At 40.3% G+C, this 22,829-nt stretch overlaps 1 protein-coding gene across 3 annotated transcripts in view; it reads right to left on the bottom strand.

The window, feature by feature from the left end:
- ITPR2 (inositol 1,4,5-trisphosphate receptor type 2) overlaps positions 1-22,829 on the bottom strand; it is a 261,899-nt gene that overhangs the window by 186,511 nt on the left and 52,559 nt on the right. For 2 of the 3 annotated variants that reach the window (XM_065673846.1, XM_065673855.1), the window contains 2 exons: positions 9,387-9,431; positions 445-599 (listed from right to left, as the gene is read on the bottom strand). In XM_065673846.1, the coding sequence (XP_065529918.1) occupies positions 445-599; positions 9,387-9,431 (200 nt within the window). The remainder of the gene's footprint in view (positions 1-444; positions 600-9,386; positions 9,432-22,829) is intronic. The other variant, XM_065673864.1, reaches the window with a different exon arrangement.

Raw genomic sequence — 22,829 nt, 5'->3', positions numbered from 1 at the left:
AAAACCCAGAAGCCACTTGCTGAATTCATTTGAATAGCAAATGTGGTCAGTGACATCATGATCTGTCAGGGAAAGAGATGCCCAGTTTACCATACATGTAATTTTGCTAGGAACAACTCAGCTCTATTAGCACTACAGTTTTTCAAGCAGTGCACAGGGCTCAATTCTGTCCTCGTATGTGCAATATTGTGCCCCTAATTTTTCTCTTCACAGACTCTTTTTAGGTGTCACTTGATTTATCCTTGTAATTCTTTCACCCAGCAGTACCAAGTTTTATACATCCCTTGTTCACCCATGAACACACCTCAGATTTTAACTGAAGGACAATACTTGATTGTCTTTGATTTTTTCTGCTTTACTCACCTCCATAATACTAGGAAGGAAGCCTGTCACTGCAGCACTATTTGCCTTCTACACACACCACACACCCCCTTTTTTTTTTACCTTGGAACCAGGCAATCAGCTCTCTGAAGAGTGGTGGCATCCAGTTCAAAGAGAGATGCAATGTCATTTCCATGTGGCACAGAGACCAAAGTATACATAATCTTCTCCCCTGCTTGGCGTTTCTTCTTTGAAGCAGGAAGGTCGCCGTCTCTCTGCTGATTAGGCACAAGGGTTATATTTGCTTGCATGAGGGCCCATTATAAATTCACCATTTACCTTGCAGACAAGCAATACATCTGAATTGTGCTTCTTTTTTTTCTTTTTTTGCATTCTAGTAAGAATGTACCATGACTGGCTTCGGAGTGTGTAACACAAAGGATGCACTTTGCCCCAGGCACATGGGGTCTCAGACAGTCATTATAACAACAGCAGGTCACAGGCTACAGAGAGACTGCAGTACAGTATACATTACTACTTGACACTTCCAACTTCAAAAAACCTGTTCACTCCCAACAGATGTAAGTACACAGTGCTCATTCGGAAAGGGCTAAAGTTAAAAGAAGAGAATAATGAAAATTTGATTTTTTAAAGGAGGGAGGGGATTAAAATGTAAGCAATTTGCCGAAATCCACTGTTGTTTTATTTAAGTTTGCTCATTTTTATCTCTTACATGGCCAGAATCACAGCAGCACACTTTCCAAACAGCAAAAGCCAGAGTATCTACTCCACTAAGATCAGCTTGCTATTGGAATGGGGCACAACGCAAAGCAGCAGCTAGGAAACTTTTCACAGGCTGATAATGCATTGGAGGCTGGATCAAACATAGCTTTGAGTTTGCCCACTGCAACTGGAGAAGCTTGCTCCCTTGGAAGCAGCCTAACTTTCAAGTGACAGATTTACAAAGTTGTGTTGTGTTGCCACAACAATGGTGTGTTGTCATGCACATCTAAGGCAATGATCTTCCTCCCACTGTCTGCCGAAAGTCCATGGGAATTTTGTGACCCAGCATCACTAAGCAGTCATCTTCATCTTCAGTCACCTACATACCTTTGTCTTTACAGACTCCAAATGCTACCATCCCTAAGCACCTATCTTTGCTTGAAGGAGTAATTCAGAGTCTCTACTCATAATCACACAGCAACCAACAGAATTACTGGCATAAGTAAAAGCTGCTCCTCTGGGGTGTTGAGTTACACATATTACAAAAGACTAATAACCAATTAAGAAACTGGCAGCCCAGGGCCCTTCATGTACACAAAACATATCACGGAGGGAGAGGAAAGGAGGAATGACAAAAGCCAAAGAGAAAAATTAAACACTGGAAACCTGAAATACTATTATAAAGATTTATAATGCACCACTAGGGAAGAGATGTACGAAGCAACATAAAGAGGCTAGGCTGTACTCGGTTTGCATTAGTACCTTGATTAAAACCAAACCTCAAGGGATAATCAAGGGCAGAGCTTTGATTATTCATATTGCCAATTGAGATTAAGCAACCAAATCAAGGATGAGTGAAACTACGTAAAAATAGCTAGTTATCATCTAATTTCAAGGCACTTTTTTAGTCCTTCCATAACATCCATTTTTTCATTAGCAAGCCTAAAAAATGCCAGCTTTCCATTCCATTACTTCCATCAAGGATAGAAGAAGTAGGAAAAAAAACAGGAAGAAATACTCTTAGAAGTTTTTCTCAGGCTTATCTAGTCTAGAGAACTGTCACTAGTTTTTGAGAGGAAGGCTTGCTGAGACAAAGGGCAACCATCTCCTGTGTTTCACACACAAGTAAATTCATCTGTCAGTCCCCACATCCTACCACATCCCACAACTAGACAAAATCACACAAAGAGCTAAATCTATATGTGAGGATTGAGAAAATAGCAAATTTTTTTATGATTTCTTTACATATTTAGTTTTACATATTCAGAAAGAGACACAAATTGGGCAGGCAAACTATAAGAGAATCCTCTTAACAGCTTAATAGGCATGAGTCACAGCCTAACATCAAATGAAAATCTATTTCCTACATTTAAATTGGAAAAGCAGTTTAAAATTCAACAGGTCTGTAAAGGAGTGAATAGCACAGGAGAGTTTCTTACAGATCTCAGACTTGCTGATATTTCCCATAACTTACATTCAAATCTAGTTAGGGTTTCCCAGAAACTACCCACTCTACTATAATTTCCAAACTGTAAAGACTGGTATACAAAAAGGCAGGACACTTCACCACTTTATGCATTTTTCCCCTGGGACTTTGGGAAAAATACAGACCAAAATACAGGACCATTAATATAAAATCATACTCTGCTCTGTCATACTCACTCATGACATAATGTCTGACCACCCCCAACAAGTCATTATGCACATGCTTCTATGACAGGAAGTAAAGTCAAAGTCAGGTCTCCAGTGCTTTAGTAGCTCATACTAACCATTAGCTTTGTGGAGAAGTTCATCCTGCAATTTCACCCACTCGCTAGTCTACCAACTACTGCATCCATGCAGTTGATCGACACAGTTGGTTCACCAGGCCTAAATCCTGCCAACCAAGCTTAATTGTCAAACCAGACCTGGCACAGGAGCAAGAGCTGGGTTTTAGTCTAAAAACAAAGACCACTTCAACAGAGGACAAGACAGTGTCTGCAACACTGCTAACCGCAATGCAAAGCTTAGCTGTGCAAAATCAGACCTTCACAAAAGCAGTACAGTACTTCCAGCACAAACCTCAGAACTCTCCTCATAATGTATTTTTAGGAGCTCAGACACACCTCATAAACCAACCTGGATTACTGGTGTTAAGCACTAGTCTTGGAAAAAAACATGCAACAAGAAGTGACCATCAGCTTGACAGCTTTGAACACAACTTACATACACGGAGTACATGAGAGAAAGCAATACTGTCATTAGATATGAACATACATGGAATTATATCTATGTCTGAAATATGTCTGAGTGCATATGCCTCTGTGTGTGAGAGAGAAGAAGAATGCACACACACTTGCGCATAGAAAGTTTCTTGTGATTAATTTAGTAAGCAGTCATAAGAAACTGCACTTAACCTAGCCATTATTGAATCAGCAGATGAGTCTATAATGAGGACGTGGAAAGAAGTGAAAGTATTAGAATATTTCAAGTTAATTAGACAATATGATCAGCTCAGGAGAAGCACTGTATTCCTAACCAGATGAGAACAAGATGACATTTGCCCAGGGAAGAAACTGGCCTATGAGCAGATGCAGCCAGCAAAACCAAATTAAATGAAGAGAAGGGAGATAAAGAACAGTAAAGGGACTCAAATGTAGAGAAAATAAAATTCAACCTAAAGCAGTATGAAAAGGAAGCAAATTAACAGTTTCAAAGATATTGGCGATGTGGTCAGTGACAGCCAAAGAAAGCACTCCCAAGGCTTCTTCAAAAAGGAAAAGCAGGTGAATTACATGCTATGAGTAGAGAAGTGTAAGAACTGTGGGTAAAACAACATTAGGAAATAGTAAATTCGGTGAGAAAAAACAAATGGTTTTGATTGTCCCAAACTACTGGCAAACTAGTGACAGACTGTTGCAAGTCAAATCAGATAAATATCCAAAGTGAGGAAGGTGGAATCACCTCTGTCATGCACTGGTTAAATCACTCACGAGGGTGAAAGAAATGAACATTCAGATCCCCTTCTGCCTGGCAGGAGTTGGACCTACACCCTTCAAATGACCTGGTCCAAATACCAGGTGATACAGAGAGTGGAATCAGCCCACTCTGCCTAGAAACCTAAGTGTCCACCAAACAAGAAGGCTGTTGGCCCCCCAGTGACCAACCTCATTCTGCAGCAGTAAAGCAAAGCACACTACCCACATGTAGAATAGGACTTCACCAAGAGAGGGAACTTAACATACTCCTACCAGCAGTCAGGGCACTCTTCCAGGTGGTACTCATCTAGGAAAGCAAAGGCTGAGAGTTCAAAAAAGAAGTCCTAGTTAGTGACAATAACCAACCACTTTGGTGAGGAGTGAAAAACCTGATCCAAGCTTACAATAAAGCCCATAACTTTGGGCTACCACCGCTGATTCGCAGTGCACCGTACTGATTTTAAAAGCTTAAAAAAACGAACACACACACATACTACGGTGTTTGCAAGTTGAAGGACAAATGTAACTGGAGACAAATTCCATCTTGTAATCGGAGACAAAATAATCAGGTACAATCAGACTTGTCTCTCATGAGACTTGTAGCCCAGCAAATAACCCTTCTTCACAGCTCTTAATATAATTTGCTAGTAATCGTGACCTATCCCAAATACCCATTATTCAACTCAGCTGGGTATCACACCTAAATTCCGGGAGATTTACGTGGAGTTGTGCTTGGGAGGGGCCTTTATTTCAACTGCAAAAAGCAATATAAAAACATGACAGACCTGAAATACCTTTTCTTTTAGAAACCAAATCTACAATTCCAATTGGTGAAGACACCTCTTGTGGCATAGAGATAGACAAGGATAATGCCCTGCTCCTGAATGAATACATTAAGCTGCACTACAGATTTCAGCAGAAATTAAATTTAATAGCAGCCAGAGTTCTGAAGATGCCTGTTAAATCCAGTACAATGTGGTATTTCAATATCTTAACCCAGTTTAGGAGGCTCTTACAAAACCAGCATTTTCACAGAGCAGTAACACGAGCAGAACTCCATAGGTTAGACTGATTCAAAAAAATTCTATGTGAAAAGAAAATCAAGTAAATTAATGGCCAGCCTTTGCTCCTGCATGTTAGGAAGCCCTGGCAGACAGCACAGCAGTTAGCCTCCTATAACACCTTCAGTGTTGACTCATTTGTGAGTCATCGCATTTTTAGCAGAGACATCACGTTGCAATTCTGTTGTTAGGAGCCAGAGACATTCTGTAAGAAACAATGTATGCGTTTTCAGAGCTGATTCAGACCTGTGTGCAGCAGCAGAATAATAATAATGTGCCGGCATCTGTGTCTCCCCTTCTCCCCCAGCCTCTCAAGTGACCTGACTGCTGGCTTTATATAAGCAGAGACTGCCATTTTAAACCTGATTCTTTTTCTTTGTGCCCCCCCTCTCGCCTTGTTTTTTACTTTTATCAGATTGTTTATTGCCAGGTTAATTCCTAACCAAGCCTTTAAAAAAACCCAATAAATTCCCCACGCCCATTCTAGTTGTTTAAACGGCATCACCCGAGTTCCACATTATAAAATTTTAACTAAACATACTTAGTTGCTGGAAGGTAAAATAAATTTTAAAAACTGATTTTACAATGTTTATCGGGGGGGGGGGGGGGAATAATCACCTGGATTGGAAGCAAGAAAAAGAACTTTGAATTGCAGAGTTGGCTGGAATTCACAAATATAGATAAACAGAAGTCAAAGGAGATACATCAAATTGCATCTAGAAGATGTCCAACTTCTTTACAAGAAAAGTAAATGTCTACCAGTCTCAACCCTAAGAAAAATATCAACAATAAAAGCCAGTTGGGAGCTGGCTAGGATTAGTGCACTCTCATGAAAATGCAGACAAATGTTGAGGTACCTATCCAAAGACAGCCTTTAATACAAAGGCACTAACAAATGCCAGGTTCCCAGCTGCTCTTGACATTTCCCCAATGTTTATAGCATTCTTCTGGATGCTGCACATTTCTGTGATTAGAAATAATAGACTACTTTGCTGCATAAAATACACCAATATCAAATTTAATGGGAGCTGTAACACAGAGCACTGTGTTTTGATGTATGACACACTACAATCTCCTAGACTTCAAGAGATGAAGAAGCCTTTTTTTGATAATGCCTTTAAATCACAGAAAAGTCTCCCCACTAAAAAAAAAAAAAAAAATCTTCTAGAGTTTATATGTGAGAAAAATATGTATAAAGAATATTAATCAACTTATTGTACGGCCAAATTTTACCAGAAATGAAAGCAATGTTTCACAAGACAATTTGGCTGGATTCTTAAGAAGGCAGCCCATAAATGAGCAGCAAATTGCAGTCCAAACAATGCTTTAATGCTTGGGAACAAAAGTTCTAATGACTTCAGTAACATTTATGTTCTCTGGGGCCAAAAGCCTTTCAGACTTTTGTGTCACTTAAGGCAAGGCAGAAAAGATGCACCTAGGCAGAACCTAGGTGTCTATGCCCACTACTGCACCACAGAAAAACCTCCATTGCTGCTTCCTAACACTCAGTTGCCTAAGCAACTGTGATGACGACTTGTAAACCAGGCAGCGAACATGCACAAGGAGCCCTATCACACATTTAGGAGTTAAGGGTTGGCATGAAACACACAGATGGCTCTGCCACCTTTAAAACTGAGACAACATATAAGGAGCTCATACCCTTTTATCCAAAAGACTAGCAGAGAAAAGCAAAGCACAGGCTGCAGGCTCAGTTTCTCCCTTCGGTTGGAAGGATTCAAGTAGGCATCTCCCATTATCCTGCTACTCAGACTTCACATTTTGCTGGGGTAGGTCTACTTCCACCTCCCCTCTAGAGCAGATTTACTTTGCAGACAGCATTTCAAAAGTAATTGCTTCAAATGAGAAAAAGAAGATGCCTTTGCAGTTAATCAGGTGGTCACCTATCAGAAGAAACACAAGATGAAAACCACGGAGCAAAGAAAGCCTGTGTGCTCCAGGGTAAGTGCCTATTGGATACAAGACTGACATAGCTGGCCCTTAAAGCACTCCAAATATTATAAGATTCTTGTATGTTTGAGGAATAATTCAAACTACTGCATCATTCTAACTTAAAAGAAATTCCTGCACAGGGATGTGAAGCTTTTCTCCTCAGTTGCTCAAGGCCAGAATGAAGGCTTAAAATAGTCATTGCTGACTAATGCTATTTCCAACAAGACTATAAAGGGGTGAAGAATCCAAAGGGATTTCTACAATGCCCAAAGTGCCTGCAGGCTTAGATTTACGTGAAGGTGTTACCAAACGTTGTTAGGAGTTCTTTCTCAAAATACTTTTCAGAAGAAAATGCTTAGTGGGTAAGCTAAAATTTTCAGGGACATCAGTTTTGATCGTCAATAATTTTGATTTAATTTTCATTGGAAGTATTTGCCTAATCTATCTCGTCTGGGTTTTTAGTTGAAACCAATACCCAGATGGATTAAGCCAAACTGTTAAGAGAAGTTACCTTTGACATTCGTGTTCAGGTTACTTTTGTGCTTTTTTTCATTATCCTGTCCAGGGAACATTCAACTATTTAGATGAACTGGAACTGCTACAAGTACAAACCCTATACTACATCTAAACAGTACACTGCGGAACAATAAGATTGGATCCTTTGTGACAAGGGCCTAACACCTACCCTATGCACGTGTTTATAGGTCTTACTTCAGACTAGCTGTAGTCTGATTTTCTAGACTGAGCACCCATGAAATGTTACAACACAGTAGGTATTTTTCAGGGGGTGTGATTCTTTTCATGTTCATCCAAGAGAATACAAGTTTAGATGCTTTGAGATTGCTCTGCAAATTGTAGTGTCTTAAGTAGGGAATAACCTGGAGATTTGATTCAGAAGTACCATCATGATGTGACTGACAATGTTACCTTAGATCCATGCCTACAAGACAAGCTCTAATGTTCACAGAGCAAGAGCATGAACCCAAGCACTTCCAGGCGAGCACCCTACTCACTAAGGTATTCTAGAACTTCTCTTGATTTCCATTCAAAAGCTCCAAAGGCTTCAAGTGTCATTCCAATACAGAAGAGAAACAACTGGTGGAACTTCATATTTTCATGAGAAATAATTCTCATTTCTCTAGACAGCTTAGCTGTTATTGCTATATTGCCATTAATACCAAGTACCCGGGAAGATGGAAAACCAATGTTGCCAACTCCTACAAAAGTCTCCATTTTTATTAAAATTGTAGTCCTGAAGGCATGTGATTATGTAAGAATCTTGGGTTTCATTTCATGAAAACTAAAAAATTCTTCCCCATGCAGAGGAAGACTTGAAAATGTGTCCTCTTAAAGAACAACAGCCAGAAGGCAAACAGAAAGAAATTAAACTGATTTTTTTCAAAGAAGGTCTCAGCGTTTTCAAGGCAATCTCATGAATTTGATGGAGGAATTATTCTTTTTTGGACTACTTGTTGTCTCAATAACAGTAAAGTTTCCCCAGGGTTTTAACTCCACTTCCTTCACACCTTATAAACTACAACACGTCTGACTTAGCTTGTTAGTTAGAATTAGCTAGCATACTCTTGATGCAGTACAAGGCAAAGGCTGCTGCTTTCTAGCAAAGTGCATAAGGCCTTTGTCCAACCCATCCACACTGCAGCAAGGACAACTTGGATCCTTGTGAAGATATCATCCTTGAGCTGCCTGAAGGGTGGCAGGGCTCAGACTAAGCCTGTGCCTGAATATCTGCTCACACGTAATTCAAGGCAGGCAGTACTGAATATGGGTGGCATGGTTTAGTGTGAGGTGTCCCTGCCAATGGCAGCAGGGTTGGACCTAGTTATCTTAAGGTTCTTTCCAACCCTAACTATTCTATTATTCTATTTTATGATTCTAATAAAAAAAGTCCCAGCATATTCTTAGATTTAGAGCCATACTTGACTGACAAATATGACCCAAGGGGGCTTGTCTCCACAAGTAGAACCTCTGAATTGGTACTGGCACATAAGTAACCAAATTTGCTAGTCTCTTGTTTTCCTCGCTAAAAAGGGTGGTGGGATTTGCCATGAATACATCTGATTTGGGAAGAATTAATGCATTTCATATCTGCATTCACCAAGCAGATCACTTCCAATTAATGCCAATTTGATGCAGAATTTAAGTAAGTTTCCCATCATTTGCCTTACACAAGGGTAAACATTCTGTAATGCCACTTCTGAGTTGCATGCTAGCTTACACAGGACATGGAAAACAATCTCAGCAGTTGTAATACGTAAGCAAAAAGAAAGCTGTGAAGGATTTTCATATGTTTGGCTGTGTTGGGTTAAAGATACAGTATTTCCCAGATCATATGCAACATATAAATTCCACTTACCAAAGCTTTTCCTTCATTTTTACCTTCTGGGTAGTGTGGGTTAAGCTGGAAAAGAAAAGAAATCAAATACTGTCTTGATAGCTTTTGGACATTTCAGAACTGCAGGATAGGATTTGGTTCAGTTCTGTATTATGTATCTACCCTATAGAAGGACAGTGGAATCTTTAGAAAGTATGAGAACAAGAATATAAGAATTATACTCTTATGATTTGTGTGACATGGTTTAGTGCGAGGTGTCCCTGCCCATGGCAGGGTGGTTGGAACGAGATGATCTTAAGGTCCTTTCCAACCCAAACTATTCTATGATTCTATGATGCTAATTACAAAGTCAATTCTGACTGACTTAACTGGCTCTGTTCTCACTTAAAAAAGTGCATCTTGCAATCAAGCTTGTTAATTCAAGAGAAGAATCTCAAATAACCAGAATCAGAAAGAAGGATGAAGAAAGCACAGATAGTTACTAATCTAAACTCAGCAAGTTACAGTCACCCACTCATACACAAGCAACCACTTCCAGCACTGACCTTAAGCAGATACACTGAGATAATGCTAACATGCTTCATGTCTACTAAGATTTTACAGGAAGACAGTGAACTTGGAATAAACACACCTTTGAACAGCAATGGCAGTGCCACTATAGACAAGTGTTTAATTGCCTTGTGAGTCTGTTTAATCATTATTAATGGGGATAATATTTTCCATGTCATACCAGGATTATCAAGCATTAATTAATAACTAAAGTAGAATGAGAAACTTGGATAAAAGACACTATATAATAATAAGTGTAAAGTATTACTATTTAACAGTGGTTAATATGATTTTACTTATGACAAGGGAAATATGTAGACTAGAAGATGAGGGATTATGTAGGCAGATACATACTCAAATAAACAAACACACATACACCCACACACGGGCTGCATACGAAACCTTTCAAGATTCGACTTACATAATGAAACAAGTTTGCCTCAATATTTACCATATTCCCTGACACAGGATATGCTGTCAAAGCACTGGAAACACTGAGGTGAAATTATTAGTTATATAATGTAATTTAGTTCTTAAGCAATGACAGCATGTGTACATTTTATAATAAGTACAGTCATTTTCTTGGCTTGAATTTGGCCAGTGTGGGAGAGCCGGAAGTGAACTGCAAGATGAACAAGCCCCACTAAAACTTCTCAATATCATATCATCATACATCTAACATTACACAGACAACTACTGTGGGGAGTGTTTATTAAGTTTATAAGGTTTTTTTTAATACTGTATCATTTCTACCCCTTTACCCAAAAAAAAACCAGTTCCTCCCTGCTTCATGAGCTTGACGAAAGGAGGAAAACTTTTAGATACTCCTAAAATTGCTGAAAATACCTTCCCCTCTGTGCCATGACTTGATGTGCTAATAGGCAAATGACCAAAGGTTTATTCTCCTGTCTTTATTTCAGTATTTGCTTTAGCCACTGTGTTACCATCACAAATCTAATTCAGAGAGCCTGCTTGCATCCCTGCATTTGTACCTATCCCAAATCTTGCATTTTGCTCCTCCATGACATTCTCACACAGCCTCCTAGCTCCAAGTGCCAGCAACAGGAATGGGAGACAAACATTGAACATCAAACAACTAGAAATTATACATACATATATGCATACATATATGGTAACTGTTTTCATATAGTTTTGGTTTCTCACACTTCTTTCAGCATTATACTTGTTACACCTTAAAATAATTCTACTTGCCCATTCTAAACAGCCAAGCTGAGGTCTCTACCTTTGGTCCTCCATCAAAAATTATCAGGCAGCGCTCCTTAGTCACAGCCACACATAGTGGCCTTTCAGCACAGGTGCAGAGAAGATACAGAAAGGCTAAATTCTATGCTACCTTCAGATTCTGCTGGTTGTAAGCACATGAGGAAAAAGTCTGGTTATCTCAGGTTTGCCACTAGACTAAGCATAGAGAACCATGCACTGAGGACAAGATCTTCAAACGGACTAAAGTGCTTCACTGAAGGGCCTGAGTAAATACAGTTGCCCACCTAGTATGAATTGAGCGCTGAATTCTGCTATTCTTCAGCTTTCAACATAATGATGCTTAAAAACAAAAAAAAGTAATATAGCAACAACAGGAGAAACTAGGAAAACCTCTCTCCCACACCACTTCTTGCCTACTTTAAAAATGACTAAACAGATTGCCCTCAAATTTCCAAAATAGTTAAATTTTGGACTGAGGCTGAGTGAGACAGAAGGCTCAAATGAAAAATTAACTACATCCTTACTGATGTTTTTTTCTTGCCCTACTGTAACAGAAATAATAAAACTAAAAAAAATGCTGTTTAAATAAAGTTCTGAGATGCTGACATTAAACCAGAAACATGATGGAATGCAGTTTTAGGGCTGATGTTCATGGCCCCATTTTCAGCTGTGCTGAGCAGCTGCCACTTTCATTTCAGCTAAGGTTGTTGGTACTGAGCATCTCTGAAAATCAGACTATTAGCTATTATGCCATACTAAATTCTCCAGGTAGAGGGACATAAATCACATAGTGTTGTATGTCATATTACCCCTGTTCCAAGTCCTTTTCAACATCCAAGTACAGCAGAATGAGCTAAGAACACAGTGATCGTCTTAACACTGGGAAACCTATTGCTTTTTCCAATTTATGTAAGATTTCCACCACGTTCTTCAATAAGCCTCCAAAGCAAGAAAAAGCTTGAAAATAGAATTTATTTTTTTTTTCCTTGTTGCTAATGAAATCAAGTAAAATTCTTTGCAGGTGTTTCGAAAGCAAGAATTCTACACTAAAGTGGGACCCACTAAAGCTCAACAGCCTTCAAGCTTTTTTGTGTCATTGGCTGTGTTGAAGTTGCAATGAAGATGCTACTGCTTAAGTGTACTTAATATTTCTGTAGAACGCCACTGGAAGGTGCATGCAGTTAATACATAGTAAGAATAGTATGCATAGTATGCAAGAATAGTAAGAATATGATGCATTGTAAACTGCAGAGCTCAAGCAAGCGTGCTTATACAAATCATTATTGTAATAGCTTCATTATCTTATTTTTTTAGAGTATATCTCTAACAGCTTCTTTTCCAATGTAGAATAAACCAGAAATCCTAATCCTCTGCTTCTTTTTTCAACAAACTTAGATACAGACATTTTTACCTTTCTAGGGGTGGGAAAGAAAAAGGTATGACAAAATGGTGGTTCAGCTTCCTCATGGCTGAAAACTAAGCAATATCAAAGACACTAAAATAATTTCATGTTATGGCAAGCTCATGAGACTTACTATAATATCTCAACACTTGCCCATTATGCAAGGCCATACAACCTAATCACCTGAGTAAATGGGAAACGGTATATGGTCGTAAGGAAGGTGCGGTCTACATCAAGTAACACAGACCTCATTAGTAGAGAACAACTAGGAAGGGACAAAGAACTCACACCAGTGAAGTGCTGAACTAGCCACCTGATAGCAGTTGTGCTCATCCTTCATCACCTGGTGGGACAGCTGATAGGTGGGGATTTTGCAGTTGGGCAAGGCTAAGGGACTCAGCTCTCACAGATCCAATGACAATGATTTATGACACCACAGACACTTCACCTTTTTCAGTTGCTTATACATATGAACCCAGACCCAGCTCTACACAACCTCCAGCATAAAATCTCCTAAACTCCAGAAAATCGGGTTACTGCACCAACTTTTCTTTCACATCATAGCACCATGGAAGAAGACATTATGGTTTTACACACACGGGCTAATAGTGCACACTGACTTAAGCTGCTGCATGAGCTTTTGCATATGCTAAGGCCCTATCAACAGTACCTGCAAATGCAATTTCCATAATATAGTTCATAGGAAGTATCTTGAACCTCAGCTTGTCTTGGAATCTGAATAGGACATCTCTATTGATTAAAGTTAGTCAAAGTTATAAAGTTTTCAAGACTTCACAGTGCACAATCTCCTGAGGTTCTACTGTTGAGCAGGACAACTTCTCATTATCATAGAATAGTTAGGGTTGGAAGAGACCTTTTAAGGTCATCTGGTTCCAAACCCCCTGCCATAGGCAGGGACACGTCACACTAAAATCATGTCACCCAAGGCTCTGTCCAACCTGGCCTGGAACACCGCCAGGGATGGAGCATTCACAAGTTTCCCAGGCAATCCATTCCAGTGCCTCACCACCCTAACAGGAAAGAATTTCCTCCTTATATCCAATCTAAACTTCCCCTGTTTAAGTTTTAACCCGTTACCCTTTGTCCTATCACAACAGTCCCTAATGAAGAGTCCCTCCCCAGCATCCCTATAGGCCCCCTTCAGGTACTGGAAGGCTGCTATTAGGTCCCCACACAGCCTTCTCTTCTCCAGGCTGAACAGCCCCAACTTTCTCAGCCTGTCTTCATAAGGGAGGTGCTCCCGGCTTTAATTTTATTTTTGCATCTTCACACAGTAAGATATGCTTTACAGTCCAACAGCTGCAGACAAACAGTTTGGAATTATTAAACATGAGCCGGCAGTGTGCGCTCACAGCCCAGAAAGCCAGCTATGTCCTGGGCTGCATCAAAAGAAGCATGACCAGCAGGTCGAGGGAGATGATTCTCCCCTCCTACTCCACTCTTGTGGAACCCCACCTGGAGTAGTGCATCCAGCTCTGGAGACTCCAGCATAAGAAGGACATGGACCTGCTTTAGTTGGTCCAGAGGAGGGCCACGAAGATGATGAGAGGGCTGGAGCACCTGAGAGGGCTGAGAGAGTTGGGGTGGTTCAGCCTGGAGAAGAGAAAGCTCCAGGGAGACCTTACAGCAGCAACCTACAGGGGCCTACAAGGAATCTGGAGAGGGACTTTTTACTTGAGCATGTAGTGACAGGACAACAGGGAATGGCTTTAAACTGAAAGAGGGGAGATCAGATTAGGTGGAATATGATGCCCAGAATAGCTGTGGGTGCCCCATCCCTGGCAGTGTTCAATCAAAGCCAGGTTGGATGGGGCTTCAAGCAACCTGGTCTAGTAAAAGATGTCCCTGCCCATGGCAGGGGGGTGGAACTAAGTGGTGTTTAAGGTTCCTTCCAACCCAAACCATTCTATGACTCTATGAATTTCACATTTGTACTGAATGCTGCTTTCTTGAGGAATGCATGAAGAGTACCAAAACAGGCTATTTTTGGACACTCAATTAAGAAGGAGAAAGAGGAGTTTGAGGAAAGAAACACCCATGCGGTTTTTAATCAAATTTTGTTAACTAGGTAAAAAATATTTAAACCATCTCATCAGAGAAAGAATTAGATTGCCAAATCTCAGCTAAATGAGTATTTTAACAACTTGGTTCAAATCTGCATTTAAGAAGGAAACCCTGACAGACAAGGTATAAAAGGATCTAATTCAACACACGTAAACAGTTCCCACTTCGTTCTAAAACCAGCCTGTTAACACAAAGCCTGTTACCCAAATCTCAACAAGGGCAAGTATTTTGGGGGAAAAAAACCAGCACAAATGAAAAAAGAAAATTCACTTCTCAAATCTTTCATCTTCATTTGACTTGCTTTGTTCTTTGTTAATGTCATACTGATTAGCTTTCAATAAATCCAAAGGACTTCTGCACAATTTCAAAGACTTCAGTGGTATTCAAAGGACTTTTGCCATCTTATTAACTTGTCGGAGAAGGACTGGCTATGACTTTACCTCGATAAATCCCATTAAACTCTGCCACAGCATTGGCACAAAGTTCCTGATAATCATCATCTGCAGAAAGCTTAAAAATCTTTAAAGGCCTTTTATTTCAGTAATGTGTTTTGCTGCTTTCCTTACAAGCTGTGTCGTAGCAGGTCAGATGAACTTCCAGGGAGCACTAGGAGAGCTGAATCTTTTTGTCTGCTTCAGCCTCACCATGTAGCACAAGCAGTGTGAGGTGGACAGGGACAGACATCCCTGCATAGGGGAACTATCTGCTAGTCAAAACCAGGCATGAGACTCAGCTCCGACATCTTTCTGTTCCATTCACCCTTGTCATAAGAAGAAAGGATAGGTCATTTTGATGGCATTTTATATATATGTGTGTATACATATATATGTGCTGGTCGATGAGAAAATGAACATGAGCCGGCAGTGTGCGCTCGCAGCCCAGAAAGCCAACCGTATCCTGGGCTGCATCAAAAGGAGTGTGACCAGCAGGTCGAAGGAGGTGATCCTGCCCCTCTACTCTGCTCTTGTGAGACCTCACCTGGAGTATTGTGTGCAGTTCTGGTGTCCTCAACATAAAAAGGACACGGAACTGCTGGAACAAGTCCAGAGGAGGGCCACGAGGATGATCAGGGGGCTGGAGCACCTCCCGTATGAAGATAAGCTGAGGAAGTTGGGGCTGTTCACCCTGGAGAAGAGAAGGCTGTGGAGACCTCATAGCAGCCTTCCAGTACCTGAAGGGGGCCTATAGGGATGCTGGGGAGGGACTCTTTGTCAGGGACTGTAGTGACAGGACAAGGGGTAACGGGTTAAAACTTACACAGGGGAAGTTTAGATTGGATATAAGGAAGAAGTTCTTTCCTGTTAGGGTAGTGAGACACTGGAATCGGTTGCCCAGGGAGGTTGTGAGTGCTCCATCCCTGGCGGTGTTCAAGGCCAGGTTGGATGAAGTCTTGGGTGGGATGGTTTAGTGTGAGGTGTTCCTGTCCATGGCAGGGGGGTTGGAACTAGATGATCTTGAGGTCCTTTCCAACCCTAACTATTCTATGATTCTATGATTCTATGATTTTGATGGCTTCTATATAAGCAACAGCAGGCCAGTGCTTTGGTATGCCTAAATCACTACTGATCTAAAGGCCTCATAGCACCAGCATAAGCTGGAGCTGCTGCAACTTGTAGCTCTATGTTAGTTTGGCCAGGAGAGGGTGGTGACTGGGAAATCCCTTCGCTTCTACTGAGATCCAAGGCAGAGAACCTCATTACCTACAGAAACCTATTGCTCAGTCCCACACAGCCATATCTCATTCTGCAGAAGAAGTCAAAAGAAAGAAAAATATCTTAAGGCATCCTTTAGCCTAACCTGAATGCTGGGAAATAACCTCAGCATAAGCTTCAGCGGCTCCGTGACAACATGTGCTGTATGAAAAAACATCCTCATTTCTAAGGGTTATATTCTAAATATCAGTACTTCAGTGGTCCTCCCAGAAATAACGAGGGATGAAGGATTTAGACATTACTGAAATTTCTACCATTGAAACAAACAAAACACCACACACACAAAAAATCCCCAATAACAGTAAAAAACAAATGAGGGAAGCCTTCTAAACCTCCATCAACCATCAAAAATAAAGAGGCACAGATATAATTGAATAAAAGCTTCTCAAGTTATCTTGTATAACAAACTAAACAAATGCACTAAAGAACAGATCGCATGTCTACATTTGCTGTTTTGGAACACACCAAATGCAATAACAGCAAATGATGTATTGTTAATAACAGAAGCAGTCCTTATAATGACTAAATGACAATATATGTTGCATTAATGGCTTCACACTTCCCTCCCTCCTAAAGCTTGTATGCATACAAACACCTCTCAAACACAGCCAACTTCAGACAGGACTGAGAAAGCCTAGCTGAACAGAGTCTCACAGATCACTACTGCAAAATCAGCTGGCTGGGGAAAAAAAACATCTGCACATCAACACGTGCAAAGGTTGCTCCCAACTTTCACCAAAATCAGGACAAATTTAGCTTCATTCTCAAGATTCTAAAAAATCTAGCTCAGAGCTTTACTAAATGGACAGCTTCTAGCTCTGCCGCTTCAAGAAGCTAACTCCAAGTAGCTAACTCCAAGTCTCCAAAACAGGTCAGACAGGCTCTGTAAATCAGTAATCCATCCTTCTCCTCTAGTCTCTGGATCTCATTCACTTCATGCATAGCTGTAAATTACTATTCACTGCTTATAGAGCTTTAAACCAAAACCACACTCTTCCTATGAGACAGTGAAAAACAGAAATAAGGCTTACAGTGCCAAGTTCACTCTGCCACCTTGGCAAGCCCTTTTTCTTACAAGAACCTTTAATCACTGAGCCAAACAGACAGAAACTAATCAGATTGCTGTATTAACATTTAATGAAGAGGCTGGGGGGGGGGGGGGGGGGGGGGCGGGAGACTCAAATGGAAGATTCAGAAGCAATCTCCAGGTGACGAGGTCCTGCAGTACCAACAAATTAAATGTGAGATGTGTGACGGCCTTGGTGGATGCTGCCATCTCCTGGTACCTTCTTCGATTTACAAACTGCTAGCCTTGAGCAAAAGGTACCGGCACATCACAGTTAAACAAGGCCATTTTTATCCAGTTATTTGCCATACTGTTTCTAATGGCAGAAGGAACCACAGAGCATTTATCACTATGCTCTCCTCCTCTGCACGAGCTGTATGATCAGTAGACGAACAATTTTTTCTGCAAAGGCTTGCTTCCATGTCACCCAAAAAAATCACAACCCCAAAAAATAACACTGGCAAACAGTGGTCTCGTTTTGCTTCCTGAACACAAAAAATATCTGTTGGTAGTTCCAATTTCTGAAAACTGGATATCAAAAGGCTTAAATTATGGTCTTTAAATACTGAATCTCAGTTGCCCTAATAAAACATCCTATTCAGCACTCCATTGTCCATGGCAGTTTAAGAAGGTGAAAGAAAAGTAGGTCCATAAAACTACAAAAATGTTTCTCCAGGGCCCCAAGAGGTTAAACCCGGTTTATAGCCTCAAGTTTAAGAACTTATTTCCCTCTTACATTTATTTTTAATCGCAGCTAATGCTGAAGATACTATTACTCACACAAATAGGTAATCTTTCTTAAAATCTCAAGAAATTCTGTATTTTCTATTCTTGCAGCCAGAAACTCCCCTTCTTTTTGTCCTATTCAGAAGCCAGGAGAGGATTATGTTCTGTCAATATTAACTTAAACATGCACTCAGCTATCTTCACTATGACCCAAATCATGTGATTATTAGAACAGGATTAAATTTATTATAAAGAGTATAGCTCTGTCCACCCAGATGAAGACATGTTATAATGACATATATCATATGGCAGGATAATATTTTTAATATTGAGGCATAACAGTAATCCATTTAAAAGAATGTAAACTGAGATTAACAGCAGTTCTCAATTTAAAGTGAATGATGTACGTAAGTTTCTCTGAAAAGAAACTTGGTCTGTTTTGATAGGAAAGTACAGTGAGGTAATATGGGAAGAAATTATTAAAGACTAGAGAAATATGAGTAACATTTATTGACCACTGATTTAAGAGTTCTCAGCAAGTGGTTCACACCACTACGAGGTGAAATTCAGCTGAAAGTCCAACAAGGTAAGGCCCTTTGATGCTGATTTCAGCAGTTCCTGTTAACCCATGCCAACCACTTGTGCCCCTGGTGCTTTGTCTAGTTTAAAGTGACCTTGTTTAAAGCACTATTCCCTCTTCCCTGCACCCTTGTGTCCCTACCAACAACACCTCAGGGACAGCACTTTGTTTCACAGGACCATAATCAAATACTTCTGGAAACACATTTCTCCAAGTCTACACTGCCACTGAAGTACTTTTATCATTGAATTACAGCCTTGGTGGGTTGGATCAGTTCTTCCTGATCAGTTTAGAATATTCATATAATCGTCATTTCATCTCACGCTCATGCAATCCTGTGCTGCTCAGGCCAACTGGTTTCAATTATTTCTACCTTCAAAAGAACACCCACTGAGCATCTAGTAATAAAACAATCCCAAAGCTGGAAGTATGCTCCACGTGGGATTTTAACAAAAGAGTTTAAAACAAAACTTTGATCAGAGTTGATCCATTTTATTGCTTATAGCCTGCACTTTCACTCTTGCACAAAGACGAAAGCAAACCCCATAAGAAAGCCAGTTTTCCAGTGGGACATGCATTGGGGATGCACATCAGATTGCTACATCTGCTCAAAGAAGCTCACTAGTGGACAGCATTATCTCTATGACTTGTCCATCACCAGAATATGTGCTAAAGAGTTTGTCACTCTAATCACACTGCACAAGCCATTTCTGAAGTATATTCATATGTAGAAGTTGAAAGTGGCTGTTGTGGAGACTTCAGTCCTACAATGGTCAAAGAAGTCCAGGGGGAGGCTGCACAAGTGAAAACTGTTAGAGGAAGTCCAAACCCATCAGGTAAGTATTTGAGACACCCTTGACCTCTGAACACATAAATGCTCATGCTCCATTGACTTCAAGGACAAAGCTACTCCTGAGAGCTTTACTCAATGAGGGCTTTCATATGAACAACAATTTGGTGTAGAAGCACACTACAAGTAAGAAAAAGTATGTTTGCTTCTGTCATCACCTGTGAGCTCATTGTTTCAACCTATTGCATTGGCCAGCCTGCTCTTACTTTTCTCTTTCATCTAGAAGAATTTCAGAGCACAGACTACCTTTTGGAGCAATATCAGCACTGTATGCACTACCTTGGAAGACACAATAATAATTTGAACCCTTGTTTATGGCCACAGTTTTATAGTATCACAGAACATAAACATTAAGGCTGCATGTTACCTGTATTATCTTAATTCACATAGTATAGCAGAGTTAACTAGTGTTAAAGACAATTACACCTCACCACACGTACTGTCCTATCTTGGCCAAGGTATCTAGTAATTCTAGTTTAGTCTATTCAACTAAACAAGACAGAATCATCACAGATTTTTCCTTACAAATTCTGCGCTGTGATTATGTACATGTTCACAATGTTTCACAAGCAACATAATGTGACTTATATATTGTCTACTGCAGTATCTCAAATTAGCATGTGATTTGATATTTGCATACATATTTTTTGCTGTTATCTAGCAATATCCATTTCACGTGAGAAATTTCATATGAAATGACAGACATATCCTGTATTTCTTGTATGCATGGGCACACATGTTTAACAACCTCACACAGCCAAGCGTTAATAGTTTCGGTACAGATTATACAGTTTAAATATCACAGAATTGGAGCTGCTATGCACACGGAGAACAATAGCAAAGGTGCATGTTTAGGTTCAGCACAATTGATAAGCTGATACTCAGTTCAAAGAGACTTTGATCCTGGTGATTAGAATATTGAAAAGGTTAGGTGTGTTCATGAGAAAGGCACAGCTGTGGGGTCCCAACATGCAGCATTTGAAAGGCTGTTCCAACAAACTGCAGCTCACTCCCATACACAGATAGAATTTTGGTGCATTCTACATGTGGTATATGCACTGAAAAGACTTTGAAAAAATAAATGTGGGAAAGTCTTTGTTACTTCGAAGCATTCAATTTTCACCCAACCTTACAACCTCTCTCTATAAATACAAAGCTTCAAAATAACTTGGGTCATTTTGCTGTAACCAGGGCTAAAAAAATAGAATCTTCTACAGAACTTTTTCTAAAAGACTGCTGACTCCACGAAGATGAGAATAAAACTCAGCAGCCTGGATCTTAGCTGGTGGCTTAGCGTAGTGTCAAAATCTCCCACTAAGGATCTTGCTCAGCTCTTTTGGGTGAAATCAAGCCCTTCTGACACTAACAGCAGAACCCCCACTGTCTCCAAAGAAGAGAATTTCTCTTTGCATTTTTACAGCTGAGCATTTGGTTCCACTTTTTTATTATTTCAATGTTTTAGGAATGTCTGAGCCAGCGGCTTCAGATTGCCAAATGCTGGACATGTAGGAGACATTACCACTTACGCAGATTTCTGATGTCCCAGTCTTACCACCAAACATGAAACACTTTCTCCAGCATATCCCTCCTGCACCTTAAGGAATTGTGCAAGAGCATACCTGTATCTGATACGTCAGACTGTGTCCTCAGGATGTGCACAGCAGCAGGGAAATGACAATGCAGCAATGCAATTAGCAGATGTCCTCCACTGGGGCTCCTTTAGAGGTGGGTCTTTCAGGGTGGCTCACTTTCAGCCCATAGTCTAGTAGTAGGGTCTAGGTTGCTTTATGTTATTAGTTAGGTCTTAAAGAACTTCAAAGCATATTATTGAAAATTAGCCTAAGTAATGCCATGTGGAAAGAGGATTAAAGGAAATAGTACTACTTGAGACTGTGTCAGAATTCAGAGGTACCAGAGCACCCTTACACTTTGTAAGGTAACAAAAGCTGGATGACTGATTGTGATTCTAAGGAATGTGGAATCTAGGATTTACACATCCTGACTTCATTCTCCCAAATTTGTAAGAATTAGATTTGCAAGTACTCACCTAAACATTTTGCTTACTGAACAACTGTATTGTCTCACTGTTTGCTCTTTTTTGTTTCTTTGTTGTTTGGGTTTTTTTTACTGCAGTGCTGAAACGCCTTTAGTTCATTAGTTTTAAATTCTTGAATTCTCTGGGGCAAGTGTTCTGAATTTTCTGACCTTAAGCTGCAGTGGCATCCCTTCACAATATGGCTGAATAGTGACCCGCTGAGTCCCAAATCAGGCTGACCAACTACATCTGGCACAGGAAGCCTGAGGAAAAGAGAAGGCACAGCACTTGTACAAGCCTAACTGGGAGGAGCAAAAGGAGATGCGCAATTGGAGGACACTTCTGCTCATTGTCTGAGACCTGACCTACGCCTGATTCCACTGCAGACGTCTCCATGGTACACATGAAGCTGATTTTTTACGGAAAGATGAAGTAAGGAAAATATGTCTGTAAACAGCAATCAATCCTGATTTACCATGGCTCAAATTGTGACAGAAATTGTATTATTAGCCAACAACAGAATGCTTAAAAGATTTGTGAATTTTGTTTACATGTTTGCACTTATTATTGCACCCTAGATATCTCTATCATGGAAGCTTAAACAAAATCAGGTCATGGTAATGTGTGACGCTGCTCATAATCCACACCATGAGTAATCCTCCTGTGCTGCAAAAGCACAGATAAGTGTTCAGTAAGCTTTGCTAAACTGATCTAAAGTTAGCTCACACACATTAGGTGTCTGCCTGCCTGTTCATAAATCTTTGACGTGTATGTCTGGCTGGTGTGTTGTGCCAGATATCAACTGTTTAAAATACAGCTCACAGGGTTTTATGACAGTGGTACCTTTAATATCACCAACAGCAGGTATTTTACACTTCATAGATACAGTAGCTAATTCTGCTCTTTACAGCCACCTCTGTTTCACCCAAATGCTCTTCCAGCTCCCATTCTACTGTGACAACTGTACTTTCCATATTGCGTACTTTCCAGACTGGGTTTTCCTTCCCAGAGGGAGAAAGGACCTAAGCTCAGGTTCAACATTCAGTGTAGTGTGACACCACTTCACCTGAAGATTTTTATCCTGAAAATCCCTGAGCAGATGAGCTACGGTAGGAGAAGGAAGCCCATCAGTCAGAGTGTTTGATGCCTTTCCTGGCTCTCCATCAGCCTAGCTAGTCTGAATAAAATCTTTCTACTACGATTTTGCACTGTGAGCAGAGAGGAAAATGGAAATG

Source organism: Lathamus discolor, chromosome 1, assembly GCF_037157495.1.
Source record: "Lathamus discolor isolate bLatDis1 chromosome 1, bLatDis1.hap1, whole genome shotgun sequence".
In the NCBI taxonomy this organism is placed as follows: Eukaryota; Metazoa; Chordata; class Aves; order Psittaciformes; family Psittacidae; genus Lathamus; species Lathamus discolor.
The sequence above is the reverse complement of the archived record's forward strand: the minus strand, read 5'-3'. Positions and strand labels throughout refer to the sequence as shown.